The sequence below is a fragment of the Lytechinus pictus genome, chromosome 16 (assembly GCF_037042905.1).
Source record: "Lytechinus pictus isolate F3 Inbred chromosome 16, Lp3.0, whole genome shotgun sequence".
NCBI classification, from domain to species: Eukaryota; Metazoa; Echinodermata; class Echinoidea; order Temnopleuroida; family Toxopneustidae; genus Lytechinus; species Lytechinus pictus.
Genome location: NC_087260.1, coordinates 24,459,730 through 24,478,555, shown reverse-complemented (window position 1 = coordinate 24,478,555; position 18,826 = coordinate 24,459,730). Strand labels below are relative to the sequence as shown.

The 18,826-nt window shown below is 36.6% G+C and overlaps 1 protein-coding gene across 1 annotated transcript in view; it reads left to right on the top strand.

Annotated features, from left to right (window-relative positions):
• The first annotated feature begins 727 nt into the window (after positions 1 to 727).
• LOC129279534 (anosmin-1-like) overlaps positions 728 to 18,826 on the top strand; it is a 38,152-nt gene continuing 20,053 nt past the window's right edge. Inside the window, exons 1-8 of the mRNA XM_064110961.1 lie at positions 728 to 793; positions 3,701 to 3,847; positions 11,910 to 11,969; positions 13,960 to 14,182; positions 15,062 to 15,243; positions 15,798 to 15,924; positions 16,443 to 16,645; positions 17,206 to 17,350. Coding sequence (XP_063967031.1) covers positions 728 to 793; positions 3,701 to 3,847; positions 11,910 to 11,969; positions 13,960 to 14,182; positions 15,062 to 15,243; positions 15,798 to 15,924; positions 16,443 to 16,645; positions 17,206 to 17,350 — 1,153 coding nt within the window. The remainder of the gene's footprint in view (positions 794 to 3,700; positions 3,848 to 11,909; positions 11,970 to 13,959; positions 14,183 to 15,061; positions 15,244 to 15,797; positions 15,925 to 16,442; positions 16,646 to 17,205; positions 17,351 to 18,826) is intronic.

Here is an 18,826-nt window from a genome sequence, read left to right as displayed (position 1 = left end):
TTCTCCCCATGTGTTAATGAACTTGTCATATGCAGGGAATAATTTTCCTGGATAGCATCGCAATTTATGCCGCATTTTGTAAAGACTGCCTGCTATACTATAGGCCTAGATGTGTAACAAATTTTTCAAAAAGTTCACTTTTCTCTAACAGTGTTAAACCAAAAGTGCTAATCAAATTTGGTATTTAAAAATAAAGCAAAATTATTCCCATATGGTTTGAAGTCAACTGCATGTACATTAATTCAACATTCATTATGGTTACATCAATTGCGAGTCCTAATTATTTCATTGAGGGAGGGAGTTTTTTGCAATGTCTGTAGGAAAAAAAAGTCTTTATGCATATTGAATGCATTTTATACTTGTGTATATGCAACGTAGACAATTATTTTTTTTTCTAAGATTTTCTTGTTTGTCCATTTTGCTCTTTCAGAGTAAACTCCTTAAAGTTTTCTTCTCTATATTCAGTATGGCACTTCATGTGTCATGAGTTTGCATACCAATTACATCTTTCCATACATGTACCCAAAGATGACCATCACTACAAGGTGCCAGGGTTTCGGAGGGAGAAATTTGAGGAAATATGGAGGGATTACATGGTGAGGTAGACTCTCTTGGAGAGGGATAGAGAAAAGAAGCTTTAGATTTAGGCTTCCAAGGGGACAAAATTGAAAAGAGCTTTGGACCAGGTCTTAGCTAGATATGGAATATCCATGGAGGACAAGTAGCCATGGACAATACTTTACCCTTATCTCTCAACAATGTGATAGAGTGGCAAAGAGGCTTTGGGGGTTACGTGAGCAAGGGGCGATCCCATTGGTCGATTGGTGGTCACATGACAGCTTAAAGACTTGAAGGATGCACTAAGTAGATTACCAAGGAATAGTCCAGTAATTCAGTAAGCTATCTCACCACTGAAACTGTCAACTGTATCTTTGCTTCTCATTCTTCTTTCTTTTTAAAATACTTTTCTCTAGAATTTCTCCTTTTTTTGCTTCGATTTCTCCCCTTTGAAAGAGCTGAAAGAGAAGGTGATTTGTTACTTGGCATCGCTTGCCCCCCCCCCCCCCATTTATACCTTGGTCAGTTTCTGATGTCCAATCTTTAGGGCCCCTTATGGCTTACTCTGGAAAGCCGACTTGGGGCCAGCTAGAGCTTTCCTTCAGAACTACATTTGCAACACATTAGGTGGTTTCAGACTGCCACGAAGTTAGTCAATTCCAGGTATTTTCTGATCGGGAAATTTACCCCAATCAGAAAATACCAGGTAATATTGGCAATGTGGAAGCAAATTACGCGTAATCTCCCCGAAAGAAAATACCCATTAAATAGTAGGTACTTGTCACAATTACGAGAACTTTCGCTGGGATTTTTCGAAGGTCGCTGGTATTTTGGCAATGTGAAAGCAATATACGGGAACCTTTAGCCCAGCATGTAGTTGGGCGTGGGTGCCGTGGGTGGCTGCTGAGCTAGTGATTTTGAATCTCGCGCCTTGCCTGCCTATCAGACCATACAGCGCATGCTCGTAACTTCAGGAACTTATCCCGAAGGGTATGTTTCGGGGCGGTGTGAATGCAGGAATAATTAATGGGTATTTTTTAGCCTTAAAAAGTTTGGTAATTTAACATGTATTCTTATGATCGAGGCGGTTTGAAACCACCTATTGTATCAGTCCTCAACCATGTACACTGTATAGTAGTACACCGTACTGTTATAGTCAGGGAATAAAATATAAAACCAAACTTAGTCAAGTAGGATTTTTACAAAAGAAAATTGCGAGAAACCTTTCAATAAAATTTTGTCCAAATTTTTGTCAAACAGTGACATCTAGGTAAATGTAAATTTTTGTGTATGATTCTTGAAAGCTTTAATTTGTGATGTGGCATCATTCACATGCAAGAAGATTCCCCAAATATCATAGAAGCCTAGTGTACAGATTTCATTAAAGGAGAATGAAACCCTTGAAACAAGCTGAATCCATGTCAAAGAGAAAAATCAAAGAAACATATTGTTGAAAGTTTGAGGAAGATTGAATGAATAATAAGAAAGTTATGAGCATTTTAATATTGAGATCACTAATGCCATGTAGATCCTCCCATTGGCAATGTGACCAAGATCTGTGATGTCACACACGTACAACTCCCTCATTACTTTAGTACTTATTTCACTTACAATCTCACTTTTATAGAGTCTATCACAAGGTAAGGTGTTCTCTTTTTGAGAGGACAAGTACAGAGGTGGCAACATTATATCATTGATGAATTGTTTGTCATATGATTAGAATGAGCAAAAATGGGGTATATTTTCAGTGTCCAAAAGGGGAGAGTTGTTCATCTGTGACATCATAGATCTTGGTCGCATTGCCAATAGGAGTGATCTCGACATTCAAATGCTCATAACTCTTCTATTGCTAGTCCTATTTTACTCAAACTTTTGTTGATCTTATTCTTTGATTTTTCTGCTTTCACAAAAGCTAACTTGCTCCAAGAGTTTCATTCTCCTTTAAGTTCTATTCTCTTGAGAGAATTGAAGCTGATTTTCCTGTGCATTCTACATGTAAATATAATCAGTCGCATCATTATTCATGGGTGCTTTTGTGATGAAAAAAATTGTGAAAAACTATAATAAATCATCATGAACCATATTTGAAAATGACACTTTATTAATATTGACATGATATAAGATCCTCCCATGTGATGTCACAAAATTAAATATCTGAATTAGCTCTGACTCTTTTATGTTTAAATGGATTTCATTTCATCACACTATTTGTTTCTATTTCATGTATGATGGTCTTTTTCTTAATATCTCAATACATATGCTGGCCTATACAAAACACAAACAGTGTTGAAAGTACTACGTGTACTTTTGATAACCACGTTTTGCTTGAACAGTTCTATACTATTTAGAGTTGAAATTGATTGCGTTCATTGTGTTGCATCAGAGGAAGTGTAAGAGTAAAGTTCTTATTGATCTACTATTCAGTGCTTCCCAAGAAGGGATTAACAGAACTTAAAACAAACTTCCTGGATGAGTTTGAGGGGTCGATATCTCCTTTTTGTCACTTGCCAACACCTTTTTGAGAGTTTCTTTTTTCTTTTTTTTTTACTGTTAAAAAAAATGTTTCTGTAATGATGATAATGGCCACTTTTGTAGTGCTCACATACAGGACTGTCACAACCCGCTGCTGCTGATGATGTTGATTTTGATGATCATCATCACTGTTGATGATATGAATGATGGTGATGATGATGGTGAAGATGATGATGGTGATGATGATGATGATTACGATGACAATGGTGTTGGTGATGGTGAAGATGATGATGATGATGGTGTTGGTGATGGTGATGATGATGATGATGATGGTGTTGGTGATGGTGATGATGATGATGATGATGACGATGATGATGGCGATGATGGTGATGATGACGACGACGACGATGATGATGATTACGATGACGATGGTGTTGGTGATGGTGATGATGATGATGATGTGGAAAATCAAAAGAATCAAGAATTGTATAAAAAGATAACAAGAAAGAATTATTATATTGAACGAATAATTATAAATTGGAGGACAAGAAAGAATAGTTTTTCCATACTGGACACCGGTACAAACACATGTGAAATTATGATTTTAGCATTACAGTGATGATTATTATATTATTATTATCAATTTATCATTTTACCTTAAACAAAATAGAAGAAGGATATTGTGACTGTGTTCTGGAAGTTGTCATCTCTAATTTCTCTTTCCCTCTCTTTCTGTTTTATCTTGCAGGTCACGTCATCAGCGCTACATACGAATAGTTTATTAGAAGAATGTACAAATAATATTAATTGTTCATCAGTAAGTATACATCTCATTATTTTCATGCCCCTGGATAAGAAGGGGGGGGGGTAATTCTGATTATTTTCATTAGTGATCATTGTGTTGTTTGGATTTTTCCATATGATAATCTGCAAACTGGATTTTTTTTTACATGCCAAATCTTAAAGGTATTTTTGTTCATAAAATAGTGTAATGCAGTAAAAGAATCTGCCACTACTAACTTTAAGTAGACCTCAGACAGATTTGAATTACCTCATCAAAAGTAAAAGTTCTGCTACAGAAGAAATCTCTTTAGTGCTAGATTTAACTTTGAGTTATCTGTAACTGCAATGAAAAAAAAAATGAATTGTATTGCTGCATGCCTGCATGTACAGATATCCAAGTGAAATTGTGTAGGAATGCTTTATGGGAAGAGTGCAAACAATATTGGAACAATTATAAACAAAATAGAGCCAAACATTAAATAATTACTTTCCAACGTTAAAGCATTGGTTCGTTATAGTAAATTGAATAAAATCTATGAAAATTAGGTGTGGTAAACATTTGGCACCATTGTTGCTTTTATGTGTATTAAAATTGTCAAAATCACTTTGTTATTGACATGTACAGTACAAATATTTTTCTTTTACCAACCATTATCATACATTTATACTTTTTTTTTAATGGAAATAGATTTTGAAGTGCAAAGATTTTCCACATGTTACAACTTGCAGTGAACACCAACCCTCTGTGTTGTCTTGCTTTACATGTATATGTTACAATTTCACCAGCAATTTTGCAATAGTGTGGGTGTTATCTCGCTTCACCAGGAGTTCGAAATAGAGGGCACGCAATTCACGGTTTGTTTTTATTCTAACAAAGGAACATAATTCCCCCACATTTTGTCTAATGACTACCCATCATAAATACCCGGCAATTATCAGTCAGCCCTGCAAAGATTCCCTCTTTTTCTCCTCATTCTTTCCACCTAGTTTCAATTTCCAAAACTCTATCGATGCGTTTCTGCCCGAGTGGGCCCTATGAATGCCGCCTTTCCCCCAAAAAAATGCAAAGTCAAATAGGCTACATGCATTGGGTCAGTAGAGCTATTCTGAAGCCTTTTGCTGTATTCTCTGCCTTTCTTTTGGCTGAAGAAGAAGGCATTTTTGTGTTCTATTGATGGTTAAAGCACTGCGAGAAATCACTTTACTATTCCAACGAATGTAGACTAAATTAGTCTACGTTGAAAGACATGTTTGGGTTATTTTGGAAGTAATGATCGTTTGATGTTTTGAACAAGTCTGTCTGTGGACTGTTACAGGATCGGTGATATTATTTAAAGGGATGGGGTTCATTTTTGATAGTATTTTAGCAGTTGTTTAGTAGGCCTGCTTGTTCATCTCATCAAGCAAAATTTAGTGTTTGATTTGAATAGACCAAATAGATGTACAATCTATGTGTGATGAAGGTAAAAGTAGATACGTACGTGTAGGCCTATAATCGGGTTGTGCTTGTCTCCTAGACAAGAAGCCTTCATGTATGTTGATTATTGGTGAAGATAGATTAAAATGGTAGGGCCTACGTGTATATACTTTATAATCACTATTAGGATCATTGCCTTCATGTCAAGTGAATAAAAAATATTTAGGCCTACTAGAGAAGTTATTCTAGTTTGGGAATCAGTGTAGGCATAACTATTTTGGAAATTCACATATAGATCTTGTAGCCTACATTATATTAGTGCATTTTTTTTTAGTGTGTTCCTTTCCTCCATTTTCTTTTCTTTTTAGTACCTAATTTCAGTAATTTCTGTTTTAGACTACTTGTATTTGAATGGAAATTCACAAATAGCTATTAAATATTTGCTGTATTTATTTTAAAAAGGTAAAAACTAGAAATGTCATTATTGGTCTACACGTTGGCCATTATTACCCAATGCTACCGTCGCACCAAGAAATGAGACTCTAATTCGCCAGGATTCCATTTGAGCTAGCCAGATTATGGAGCGTACATGTACTTTGATGCATTAGTTGCATGCATGTATCATCAGGTAGGCCTACATCTAAAGGAGACTAGAACATTACTATGTACTCCAGCCCCCACCCCCAATACCCACCTCATTCTTCTTTTATACCAAAGTTTGCATGCCCTTTTGTCTACAGTACCTTGCACTACCTCTGCCGACTACACAATACATACATTATCTGTACAACCCCAGCCATATACACCTCCCCCATTAAAACCTCCAGCTCCAGTGCAATTTATTGCTCCTTCTCTCTTTCCTCTGCATTGTCCCTGAAATTGACCCCAGTTCTGTAATGGAATGTTTTCATTCCAAATCAAGCTCACCATGAAATTGATTTTCAAGATAAGATGGATGGTAGGAGTAAACTGATTTTGCTTTTTTTATGCGGTTGTCGTTTGTACTCCTGGCTTTTTAAGTGCTTTTAGTTTTAGCTCCCTGTCGGTGATACCTTTTACTGGAAGGTAAATGGGATCAAACTAAGAAGTTTTGAGAGAGAAAAAATGGGATAGTTTTGAGGCGTAAAGCAGACTCGCAGCAGGGGATGTATGCCGTTTGGTTGGAAATGTCTGAAGTAGAAGGGAATGTCGACCACAACTATGCCAACGCATGTCAATATGAGGTCATGTATGGTGTTGCATAAATGAATTTTAGCTGTGATTTTCATTCATGCCCAATTGCCTGTTCATTTCGTTTGCATAGTTTGAATACATTCATTACATGTATGCAGAGTTGATGGCTTTGTTGAAAACTAATTTGGGGGTCTCATGTTGACTGTCAAGATCATGAATGAAATTAGGAAGATGTTTATCTCAAAATTTCTAAGTTGTAGTTCTCGGTCCTGTCTCGTTCATATGAAAGGATTTCATGTTTTTTGTATTCCACATGTTTAATAGAATTTAGGCCTATCATTTTGTACATACAGGTATATGGCGATGTTGGGCTACACATTTGACTACAATGTATTCTGGGGGGCGCGATAGCTCAGTCGGTAAAGCGGGGGTTTTGGATTTCGATGACCCGGGTTCAATTCCCTATTGGTGTGCTATAGTGCCCTTTGGTAAGCTAAGGCATTAATCCTCATTACCAGGTCCCTTGGAGAGGACCATAAGCCGTCGGTCCTCTAGTTGCTTTTTATAAAAGCATTCATGCTTTCTTAGCAATCGGGTAAAAAATCACTACCATATTAAATTCCAGCAGGGCCTACACAGTCATGTAAATATCTTGATTGGTGAAGAGCTAAAGGTACCGTACATTGTAAATACAAGGTCGTACAAGCAAGTAGGCCTATATTTTAGAAAGTTTAGCTGTTGCCTGTTATGTTTGACTTTGAACAGAATAAAAAGATTGACAAAGGGGTAAATGGCCTTACTTTCTATACCTAGAATTTGAAAGTGGAGACAATTTTACCTTTGTTTTAGGGTATATGGTGTTAGATTCAAAGTAGGTTCAGTTGATTTTATAGGGTGTGTTCATACAATTTTTATTTTTTATCCCGTAAACTTGTATCCCAAACATACAGAGATGTATTTGATATAGCATGTAGGCCTACATGTATATAACGACTGGTTCCTGTTGTCTGTATCCCAAATATGAAATAAAATCACAAATTGCCAACAGTAAAACAAGATCGCTTCCCGAAGAACGGTTGTGTCCTCACTTACTCTAAAACCACTTTAACGAGGCAAAGCGATCTTGAAATCTACATCGCGAGGTGGTTTTCCAAACTGGTTTGGAAGATCGCTTCCAAGACCGCTTTGACCGTTCTCACTACGCGTTAAACTAGTTTCCACTAAACTAGTTTCCAGTAAACTAGTTTTAGGAACGTAGTGAGAACAGCCTCACTGTTGAATCTCCCTCTCACGTCCCTGGTTGAATGCAGCGCTTTGTTAGGGGCGCTCATTTCCTTAGGAATGGAAACCGCTTGAAGGGGGAAGGGATATACCACCTGCTGTGAGGAAAGTACAGACTAGTTGACCCCTTGACCCCTTGTCATGTCCTCACTCAGGACACTGCTCATGATGAGATGATGGTGATGACCCCTTCAAGTAAACTGATACTACCCCCCTCCTCTCTTTTCTCTCCCTGCCCCTCTCCATCTGTGTCTCTTTGTATCTTTGTCTGTCTATAACTGTCTCTATGTCTTGTCTTTCTCTCTCTCCATCTCTCTCTTTGTCTCATCCTTCATTTTTTTTGCCATTTGCCCCTATTTGATATTCGCAAAACCCTTGTCTTGCATGGGTCTAGCAATACTGCAAATTTATACTGAAAGTATGTTTGTTCCGACATTAGACTTAACTTCAACATGCTGAAGCCTTGCCCGACACTTCAGCCTGACTTCAGGCTGATCAGCATGCTCTCTTAAAAATAGCACTCTCACTCATTGACTGAGCCACATGTGTGATCATGAAGTCAATCCGTCTTTCTACTAGCTTGCTTACATGTACCCTTGCCGACCTCCTTGCTCAACCCAAGGTTCCTTTGGTAAATCCCCAGGTCTCATTTTGTCTTGTCGCGACATTGCGACTTTCCCAGGCCAGCAGCACCTCAAGAAAAAAAAAACGATTAAACCTAAACAGATCACAGATGTCTCTTTTGGCAAAAGGGTATCACCCAGGAATGACAGGCGCATTTATTTGGGTAGCCTCCCAGAGTCTTCATCCTGGCCTGGCTGCTGGTGCCATCGGGTGATGATAATGATTGTATCTGGCAACCGAGATAGCGGAGGCCTAGCCCTCTGCCCAGTTTTCTAATGGGTAAAGATTAAATTCTTCCGCAGTAACACAGCAGCTCCAAAGAAGTATTTGATAAGAAAAAGAAAAATGGGGGAGAGATGATAAAGCTAATTGTGATAGCGTCATTCCCATAGGTGGTCTTTCCTTGTGCACATGCTGACATATAAGAAAGTGTGTAGCCTTATAAAAGAACGTTTACATCCTATTGTAATATGTAAAGTACTTTGACTGCTTCCTTGGCAGTGGGAACAGGGCTACATGATAATCCTCAAAAACATTTTAATGCAATATTTTAGAAAACAAACGAATATGTAGGCCTACATATTATATTGGCGTAAATCTGTGACGTCTTACTATTCAAGTGGGGGGGGGGATGAAACAATAGATAACCCCCCCCCCCCCGAACAATAGGTTGACCGCTCGTATTCACGCCAGTGACATATTGGTTTTTGTCTTTCAATATTTCATCTTCAAATGATTTAGAAGAAAAATAATTGATGTTTTTAAATAAATGCATAACAATGTAATTTCAATTTTTGAAAAATGGGCAACCAGTGCCACAGGAAGTGTACAAGTAATTGGTGATCTGTCAGTAAAATGTTCAGAATAGCCGATGTTTCTGCTGATGTATTCCGGCAGTGTTGATGAACCTTTAGCTCACGCAATGATGGGCTCCTGCCAGCAAGGTGGAGATGGGGGGCAGATGTAGATAAATCAAACATCATCAGAGATGAGATTTCAGGGAATCGTGGGATATTCACACCAACCCTGGGTGGAAAATACTTATTAATCACAAGAGCTTGTTTCTGGAAGTGTTTGGTGAAAGGACTTAGGGATGTTTTATCCAAAAAGTTTATGTTATATGAGAGTTACATGTACTGTAACATAGTAAAAGTCAGACAGCTACACATGCCTCTCAGTCTGTCAAAGTCAAGGAAAGTTGTCAAATCTGACAACTTGTTAGAATATAAAAAAAATGTTGATTGCCGACGGCCTCAAAATACCTGCTGAATATTGATTGAATTCACATCTGTCTACAAAAAAATGAGCCTGCAACAAGCAGTTTACATTCATTTAGTAAAGGATGCGCATTCTCTTTTACCCAACCCCAAAATGTTCATATTGATATTTGCTATCATGCTAAAGAATACATCTGAATCATCTTGAGTAGAGTAGAGTAGAGTCTTGGTGAAATTCCTTCATGAGTTTCCTAATTTTGAAAACAGTTTTCACTTGTATTTTCTTCTGCAAAGCAGATGTTACCAGTAACCTGCCTACATGAAAAAGTATATATCAGAAACGATTATTTTCAATCTCCCTAATGTCAAATGTATCATTATCAAGTATTTTACTTTTTGAATAATCCTAATTGCTGTTTAGCTGCATGGTCGAATAAAGATGTGTATTATTCCTGACAGCGCAGGTTTGAACGCACATGTGCAGTCCAGTTATTGGAGCTAAAATAACCTTTGTGGATCTCAGCAGTCCTTATCAAGCATCAATTTGATCAGATACAGATCTTCTGAACTCCTTGTGGAATTACATGTAAAGGGGCCCTAGAAAGAGTGGGGCTCATTGCTGATCGTTTTAAAAAGATATTGGACAGAATTCTTGTAAAAAAATATATATATACATGTATAAATTGGGACTATACAGCTGAGATTTTTTCAAAAGTCAGTCGCCAATGCCTAGAATCTCAACCCTCTCTGAGGAAGGTAGCCTCCTCAGTAGGCTGATCAAAGCATCTCCTTGATCAAAGAAAAGTAATGGTTTGAACTACACGGAGGTGCTTTAAAGTACAATGTGTAAATAATAGAAGATAGAGTAGGTCTGATATAATGGCTTGGAACACTGGCAGGTGGAATAAATCAAAGATAATTGATTACTTTCTCAAGATGCTTTATTGGAGAGTACAAGATACATCAGGAGTGCTACAATTTATAGTAGCTGCCTCTGAAAAAAGTAACTGCATTGTTAGTCTGATCCTTCTGGATTGAGTCTTTAGAGAAAACTATTGCCTCAATAGATTTGAACTAGCATCGAGTATTTCAAACCCATATGTAAAGGACCCCCCCCTCCAAAAAAAATAATAATAATAATTGAATCAGTATTGAATTGTAGAAATAGTGCAGGTACTGTGTGCATGTATGTAGGCCTGTGTATATTAGGCCTAAATCTTTCAGATAAAAATATTAATTAAAAAAATGAATTAGTAAAATCATAAGAATCATCAAAACCCCATCATAAATCGGGTAAACATGTACTTGATCTTAATGATCTACGGTGTCCTAACATTGCTTCACCTAACATCTCTCTGTGGTCCAAGATTTAAATAGATGTTTTCCGGTGATGTAATTGATGACATCACACATCTGATTGAAGTCCAGGATAGGATTATACGAGATGAAATAACAAGTGCAGACCCTGATAGACATAACCTTGACATTGGACTTGTCAATCAAAACTTTGGAACACAAATGAAATGACAATGAGCTTTTACATGCAATTTTTTTAAAGTTACTTTTCACATTTTTCAATTTCTTTTATCCCCCTTTTTAGAGAGAAGTGAATATCTCTTTGCAAGTAATATATGGTATTTCAGAATTCAGAAACTGTCAGAAGTTGTGTTTAACTTATACTAGTAAAATTTATCTGGATGCTTTCCATGGTTATAGAGAGGAGCTGAATGAACGAATTATGAAAATCCACCAATTGCTCTACGAGATGAGGGAGACTCTATGTTCCTTCCTGCACCCTTCCTGCATTAAAAACGTAGTCATAGACTGGCTGGTAGAAAGACATTAGCCTTTGTATGCATTGTCTGAAGGCAGCAATGACTTTCTTTCATGGAGACTGTGAATTATTTCCCCTTTTATTCTTATTCACCCCTTTTTATTATTTGGATAGATATAGAACGGATTCTATGCACCTGTTTAGGATAGGAATTGTCCGAATGGATTATGTATCTACGAAAGGCATTCACTCTTGTCACGCTACCCATTCATCAATGACAAGGGAACCTTTTTTGTTCTTTTCTTTTCTTCTTTTTTCTTTAAGGCTACCGCACAGGCAGATATTCCCCAAGCCCAAAATTTTTGGGAAGATGATTTTCTAGGTCAGTGTGCCTCCCAATCAATGTGATACATTTGTATCCATGTCTGACCTGTCTGTCTGTATGTATGTCTGGTTGTCTTTCCAGCCGTCTGTTTATAGGTCTCTTCCTGTATCATTGTGTATCTATTTGTCTCTCTGTTTCTCTTCATATTGCGCCTTTTTATCTGAGACTATAAATGAAGCAATTATTAATACTTGTACATTTTTCTCTTTTTTTTTTCCTTTGCAGTGTATATATCCTTGCAAAAAATATCATAAATCGTTGGATACGTGCAAAGCAAAGTGCCAGGTGAGTTATTAAAGCATTCCATTTCTTTCTGAAATCATTTATTTCTTATCTGTATCAGCGATTGTAGAATGAATACTAAGGCCCATATATTTGATTTGATGGTCTACTCTTCACTCTACTAGTTGTACACCTTCCTAACCTTTAGATCGCATAGGGACATCTGAACATCATTTGTTTATGTAACACTAATTCAATAACGCCCACGTATCAGGAGACATGATAATTTCATTAATTCAAATTAAAATAAATCATTGTCTAACTTCTAGGAAAGTCTATTACCTTAATCATCCCTCCTGCATCAGTTTATTGACCCCCCCTTCCCTTGACATTCCAACCAGTATCTTTCTCTCTTATCGTCAATGAGGAAATTATGTTTTATCTTCCCTCACATGTATGCTCCTAGGGCCTATAAACAAATTAATTGGTTCTACGAATTACCTGCTTGCCAGACATACTTTTCTTTTTAAAAATAACTTTCAATCATGGTCAGTGCCTATTTGATCAGTTTGTCTGATCATTTTAAATACATTAACAAATTTTACTTTTAAATGAAAGTCAAAGTGATAATATATCAAAATTTCATGTATTTTTGATAACATGTTTTCAGTGTATTTGAATGAATTTATGGGAAATACTTAGAGTAATTTTTTTTAGAAATTCTATTGTATCATTCAAAGAACTTTAGTTGTATTGTAATATTATTCTGATTAAAAAAAATCTTATCCGAGAGTCTGCGTAACAGCTTGGTTATACAGGCACTTAGCCAGACTCCTCTTTCCGTCATTCCTTTCCTTTAATATGAAAGTTGACTCACACTTTCTTTATTGCTCATGATTTCTATCTTTCCCCTTCTTTCCCCTTTAAATTACCTCCAATTTCCTCAGAATCAATTATCCTGTTTAGATGACAAATTTTCAAAGTTTTGTTTTGACATTTGACAAGTTTGTGATATGTTATGACAAGATAAGCAAAGTGTAGATTATTAGGATTAAAGCCTGTCTAACTCTTTGTAAAAGGGTCAATAATGTTAATTGAATTTTACCTGAGGATCGTCTCATACTCCAATCTACAAAAGTGTGATGGCCATTGAAACTTTTTCAGTGGTTAAAAATTCAAATTTGGCATTGTTCCACATTAAAGAGAAATTCCAGTATTTGCAGTAAACACTGATTTCATGAGAAAGTCTGTAAAACAAGGCTTAATTGTCAGTATATCATCGAGGATCTAGATCTGGTACAGTTACATAAACTGAACTTTGTGAAATCTTGAAATCTACGCTGAAAAATGTTCACACTGAAGATCACCAACACAGATAGGCACACGTGGGACAGTGTATTATTATTGCTAAAATAAAGACCCGACGGAAGTGACCGAATCCGCGCTTATTTTGCTTATTTCTCAGCAATTACACAATTTCTTCCAGAATCCTTTGGCACATATTTTTTATTCATACAAACAGACACTTAGGTGGTCATTATATTAGATTCTGTAAAAAGTCATTTTTAGATCGTTACCAAAACTGGAATTTATCTTTAAGCACCCTCTCTTGATAATGTTTTTATTTTCATTTTCAAGTAGCCTGCTGAGCACTTCCCTCACAAATTATATCATTTTGTAATGAATCAGAATAGAGACAAGCTCTTATGAGGATTTGCCAAAACTTAAGATTTGTTTTGAATTAGGACTCCTGTTCCAGAAGCCATTTTTATTTGACAAGAACTATTGCCATGTTTTATTCTGTCATATTTTATATCATTATGATAGCTACATGTCTACTATAGAACACTAATAAATTAAACTAAACTAACTTAAGAACATGATGAAATCTGTGAGCTTTGCATTTGACATCCTCAGGCATCAACTGATGCAAAACTGAAAAAAAAACAATAGAGTGATTGATTGGTAGCTTGTCTAATACTTAAGTAAATCTTTTTATATTGATTTGACTATGTTTACATTTCTCCTGTTTTTCTCTTTATTTCCACCATAGACCCAAACGGAAGCTGTATCAGCTCCTGATATATGTATTTCATCATGTAATTTTATAAAGTATATTAAAAATGCTAAGATCGGTGCATGCCCGTCAACATTCGGTGGTTTCGCTGAAGCCTGCGTCAACGAGTGCGATGATGATCAGGGCTGCAAAGGGGAGAAGAAGTGCTGCAACAACGGCTGTGGACGTACTTGCCAAGTTCCGAATATCAGGAGGAAAGGTAAGACCAAAGTTCCATCTTACAAAGAGTTACAATTAATCTGATCAACCTCAACTGTATGGAAATCATCATTGTCATAATTTTTCCTACAGGAAATTTGCACAATATCCTTTGTTACACAAAATGGAGCACACTGAATTTTAAAGAAAACGAAGGAGTATGAATATCCATCATGTCTAGAAAATGTTTTGAACAAACATGCAGTTTAGGTGATGATGTTGCTGGCTTTCCGTAGTTGTAGTTGATCGAATCAAACGTAAAACTTTGTAAGATGGGGCCCAAGGCTCCATAATATAAACCCTAGCAATCATTCTCTTGAAGACAACAAGAACACACTTGTCGAAACGTTGAGATTGGGTGGTCCTTTTCAGGACCAACACTTGCCCAAGAAAGATACATGGTGTACCGTGAAACCTACTGCACTATTCTTCGCCATGGAAACCTTCAGAAGTTACACCCTAGCGATTGATTATACAATGTAGGGCTGAGTTCTACTGTTGATTGCATTGGTAATTGTGTGTGATCAATTGTAAAATCAATCGCAAAGATCATCCCTACGTTCAATTGTGAAGCTGTATGTAACAACATCCTGAAAGGATTGGATGATTAGAACAAATCTCATAGGTTCTTTCGATAGTGGTGTGGTTCATTTATTTGTGGACAGGAATTGTCTTCTTGATGAAAAGGAGAATATGATATAGGCTATCATGGGCATGGGACAGCACATTGATTTTAATCTAGTATTAAAAGTGACCAATTTGCTTTCCAGAGTATATGACGATACATTTGATTGATTTTTGCTTCTCTCCTTTTTAAAATCACATTCCATCTTCTATTTTGATAAATTGAAATGCCATAATCTTTTGTTTTTCTTTATAGATTATCCTGCACGGGTGGAGAGAAGATGGGCTACAATCACAGAGAACGAGGAAGGTGACTCGGCGACAGTCAGGTGGAGACCGGTGCCCAACCTAACAGACAGTGGGATTTTGCTCTACGCCATACAAGCGAAAAACCTATCGCAAACGAGAAGTCAGGTCTCGTGGTATGATGTTGGAGTGGTGAGTGAAGAAGCGATAATTATTATACCTGACCACAGGGAAAAATTATAAAATTCCATGGAAAGTATAATTTGCTTGGAGTTCCCAATCATTGTCAACACATGCAACACAAAAGGTTAAGATTGAATTTACTCTTTTGATATTGAGAAGGGTCTTTTAAAGATTGTTCCATGGTTCGTTTAATTTTCTTTTTACTCTATTATGATTTGTAGTAAGAATAATTACATAGAAAACTGAAATTTGTATACTAAATTGATTTCAATGATTTTTAATGACATCCATTGCATAAGATGATTTATATTAATCTCTATATTTAAACTTTTCATGTTCTAATGACAATGTTGGTGGTGGTGGTGGTCGTGATGATGGTGATGATGATGATGATGATGATGGTGATGATGGTGATCATGATGATGATCATGATGATCATGATCATGATGATGATAATGATGATGATGGTGATAAAAGGTACGATGATAAATTCCAGAGCGGAAGAGCTTTATATATATATATATTCAGTATATATATATATATATTTATATCTTATCTTATAGACGGAAGAGACGGACATCCGAGTACCTCTTCAGGTCGGCCGTGAATACCAATTCAGAATAGCAAGTGTCAATGAGAATGGGACTTTGGGTTACTTCAGACCAACCGTAGAGTTCTCCTTGTCAAAGGGTAAGATTTCCATTTGACTTGATCAGTTGATCTTCATGATCACAGTTAGATATTTTAATCTCCATACTGATTTAAGCAAGGGGAGCAGTGAAACATTTCAAGTTCCAATCTATCGCTATCTGTTATGACTCTTGCTAATGATCTAGATGCAGATAAATTTCGGGATAGGTACTCAAAGATGTGTGAGATTGTAGGTGCCTCTTGAAGTTCGTCCAGAAAGGGTGTCAGTTATGCTTTTGGCTAGATTAGAAATAATAATAGAATTGAAACTGGTCTTGGTGATTTAAAGACCTTTCTGCTTTCGCCAAAAAGAGAATCCACAAACCTTTGTAGCATTATTTTAACTTCTTGATTCATTTCTTGATGCAAGGAGATAATCCAACCCATTCAAAATTCCTTCGAGACTATGAAACACTGCTGTATGTGTCGATATCATTGGCTTAGCAATTTGAGTGACTGGACTGCTTGTTCCGGAATACTTCCCAGTGAGTGAAGATTGTATCTGTTTGTTGTTACAGAGCCTGAGAGACCAAGTCCGCCCTTCTCGATCGTGACCGGTCCGGTTCAGATCATCAACGAGAAGATCCACATGACGTTGTACTGGAGCCCACCTAGATATAGTGACCTACCTATCTCAAGGTATAGGGTATTCTATAGTGAAAGGAGAGCTGTCACACCGTCCATAATAGCAGTCAAGGAGCACCGTCTAGACGTACCTGGGGTGAGTCTCTGAACAATGAGAATGATGTAGTATGAAAGTTATTATCATGGGGGCGTCCTGGTCTAGTGGTTATGACTCTAGTCTTTTAATCTTAGGGACGTTGGTTCGATTCCTAGCCATGACATGTTTTTAGCAAGAAATTGATCCGTATTGTGCTGCACTCAACCTGGGTGAGGTGAACGGGTACCCAGTAGGAAAAAAATCCTTGAATGCTTGAGCGTCTAGGTAGCCGAGCTAAAGCCGGGTAATGATAATAGCAGGGCCTGCTGGGAACTGAAGTGGCTAGCCTGTGTAAATTATCATTATTATCATTGGAACTTTGCCTATGATGCAAGTTCAGGATTTTGAGCTAGAGTTGTGGTAATGATTATAAGTATGCACCTCTGAAAAGATCAATTAATATTGATAATAATAATCAGTAATTGTGTAGTGCGTATCATGTCCCTATGTGATCCAAAGGACTTGGATATTATTACACAACTTTATTACTAGATTGACCTCTCTGTATGAATGCCTCTCACTAAACTATTTTAATTTCTCCCACATATTTTCCTGTGCAGAGTGAAACCACCTGTATCTTGCCCGATCTTCTCCCCGGTATGAAGTACTTTGTCCAGGTCAAAGCAATCGCTAGATATCGCGACAATCGTCTCAGCAGTGATAGAGAGTCCACCTACATCTATACGCCCACTCCTGCATCCAATGGTAAGTTCTCACTCACAAACCTGCAGTGGATATATTGTATATATATATATATATATATATATATATATATATATATATTGGATATATAAGCTACCGAAATCCTTGCATCTGATTGGCTCAGAGCAAAATTATTGGCTATTTGTGTCATTATATTCTTATCAGGATTGGATATCGCCCATGATTGTTTGCTATGGTCATGTCTAAGTAGATCAAAGCTTAACCTTGAAAACCTCTTAAAGTACCCTTCCTTATTTAAACAGGCAGCTATAGATTTGTTTAATTTGTGACGCAGTCTTTGTGATGCCAAATCTTGTAGTATTACTAATGTCTGGCTCTGATGATGAACAGAAAAGCATAAATTTTGAAGGCATAAACAACAACAACATTAAAAGGCTGTGTCTTTGATAATGTACCATTTCTAAAATAATGTTTAGAATACCAGATTTGACCCTCCCTTCTTTAACATATTTTGCAACTCCGTTCAGTTTGTCACTTCTGTACTTTCTACTGGAGGCAATGTTGTAGAGGTAGGTCATTTAAAAAGATTTCATCCTGTTTGAAGTTGCTCTGCAGAACTTGGTGAAAGTTTAGTCTGTCTCTTATATAAATGTCTTGCCCCGATTATCCATGGGACATGGCTACCATTTCAGTTTGTTTTTCTATTTGTTTCATAGCTGCCATCTTCAAAAAATAAATTTGCAAAGTTTTGTTTTTTGTTTGTAGTGCTGCTTCAGATCCCATTCCTCTCTGCACTAGTGATTTAACATAACGTTTGGCCTATTGTGGTTTTAGCCAATTGATTATAGTTATTGAGAGGTGGTTTTGAATTGTGAAGTTTTTATAGGGACTTCAGCTTTCTTGCAATAGTTGCAATATATCCACTCATTTTCAGGCAATAGTTTAGACAAGCTTTGAATGTGCAAATATCACATATTTTGAGTCACTGATAATTTTTTTTAAAGTTTCTGTAGCTTTTTTATACTTCTAATTTTAAATTGAGGGAGTTACTATAGAGTTCTCCAGGTAGAAATACAAAATTCCCTCTGCAAAATTTGATGTAGGTAGATGCGTTTAGACCATGTTAAAGAAAAGAAAGATAAAAGCATGAATTTTGACAGATTTAAATGGTGTAGAAGATTGAAACTCTCCCTATTGCTCTTCTGTACTCAAATTTAAAGTTATGGATCGTTTCAAATCTCAATTTAGAAATACAAAATGCTCTCAAGAAAAATTAATTTAGGGACCTGTAGCCAAACGTACATAATCTAGAATCAGAATATTAGACTTAAAAAACTATTGTGAAAAGTAGTAGACTTTATATACTAAAAAACTTTTCAAATTTCATCAGTCATTTCTCAAAATGCGTTTCTTATCCTATGACCAAAATTTTGAAGAGAAATGGTCAGAAATACAATGATGCTTTTGAAATTGTCTGTAAAAACTTTGGGCTTATATTTGTTTATGCTGCATTCAGTC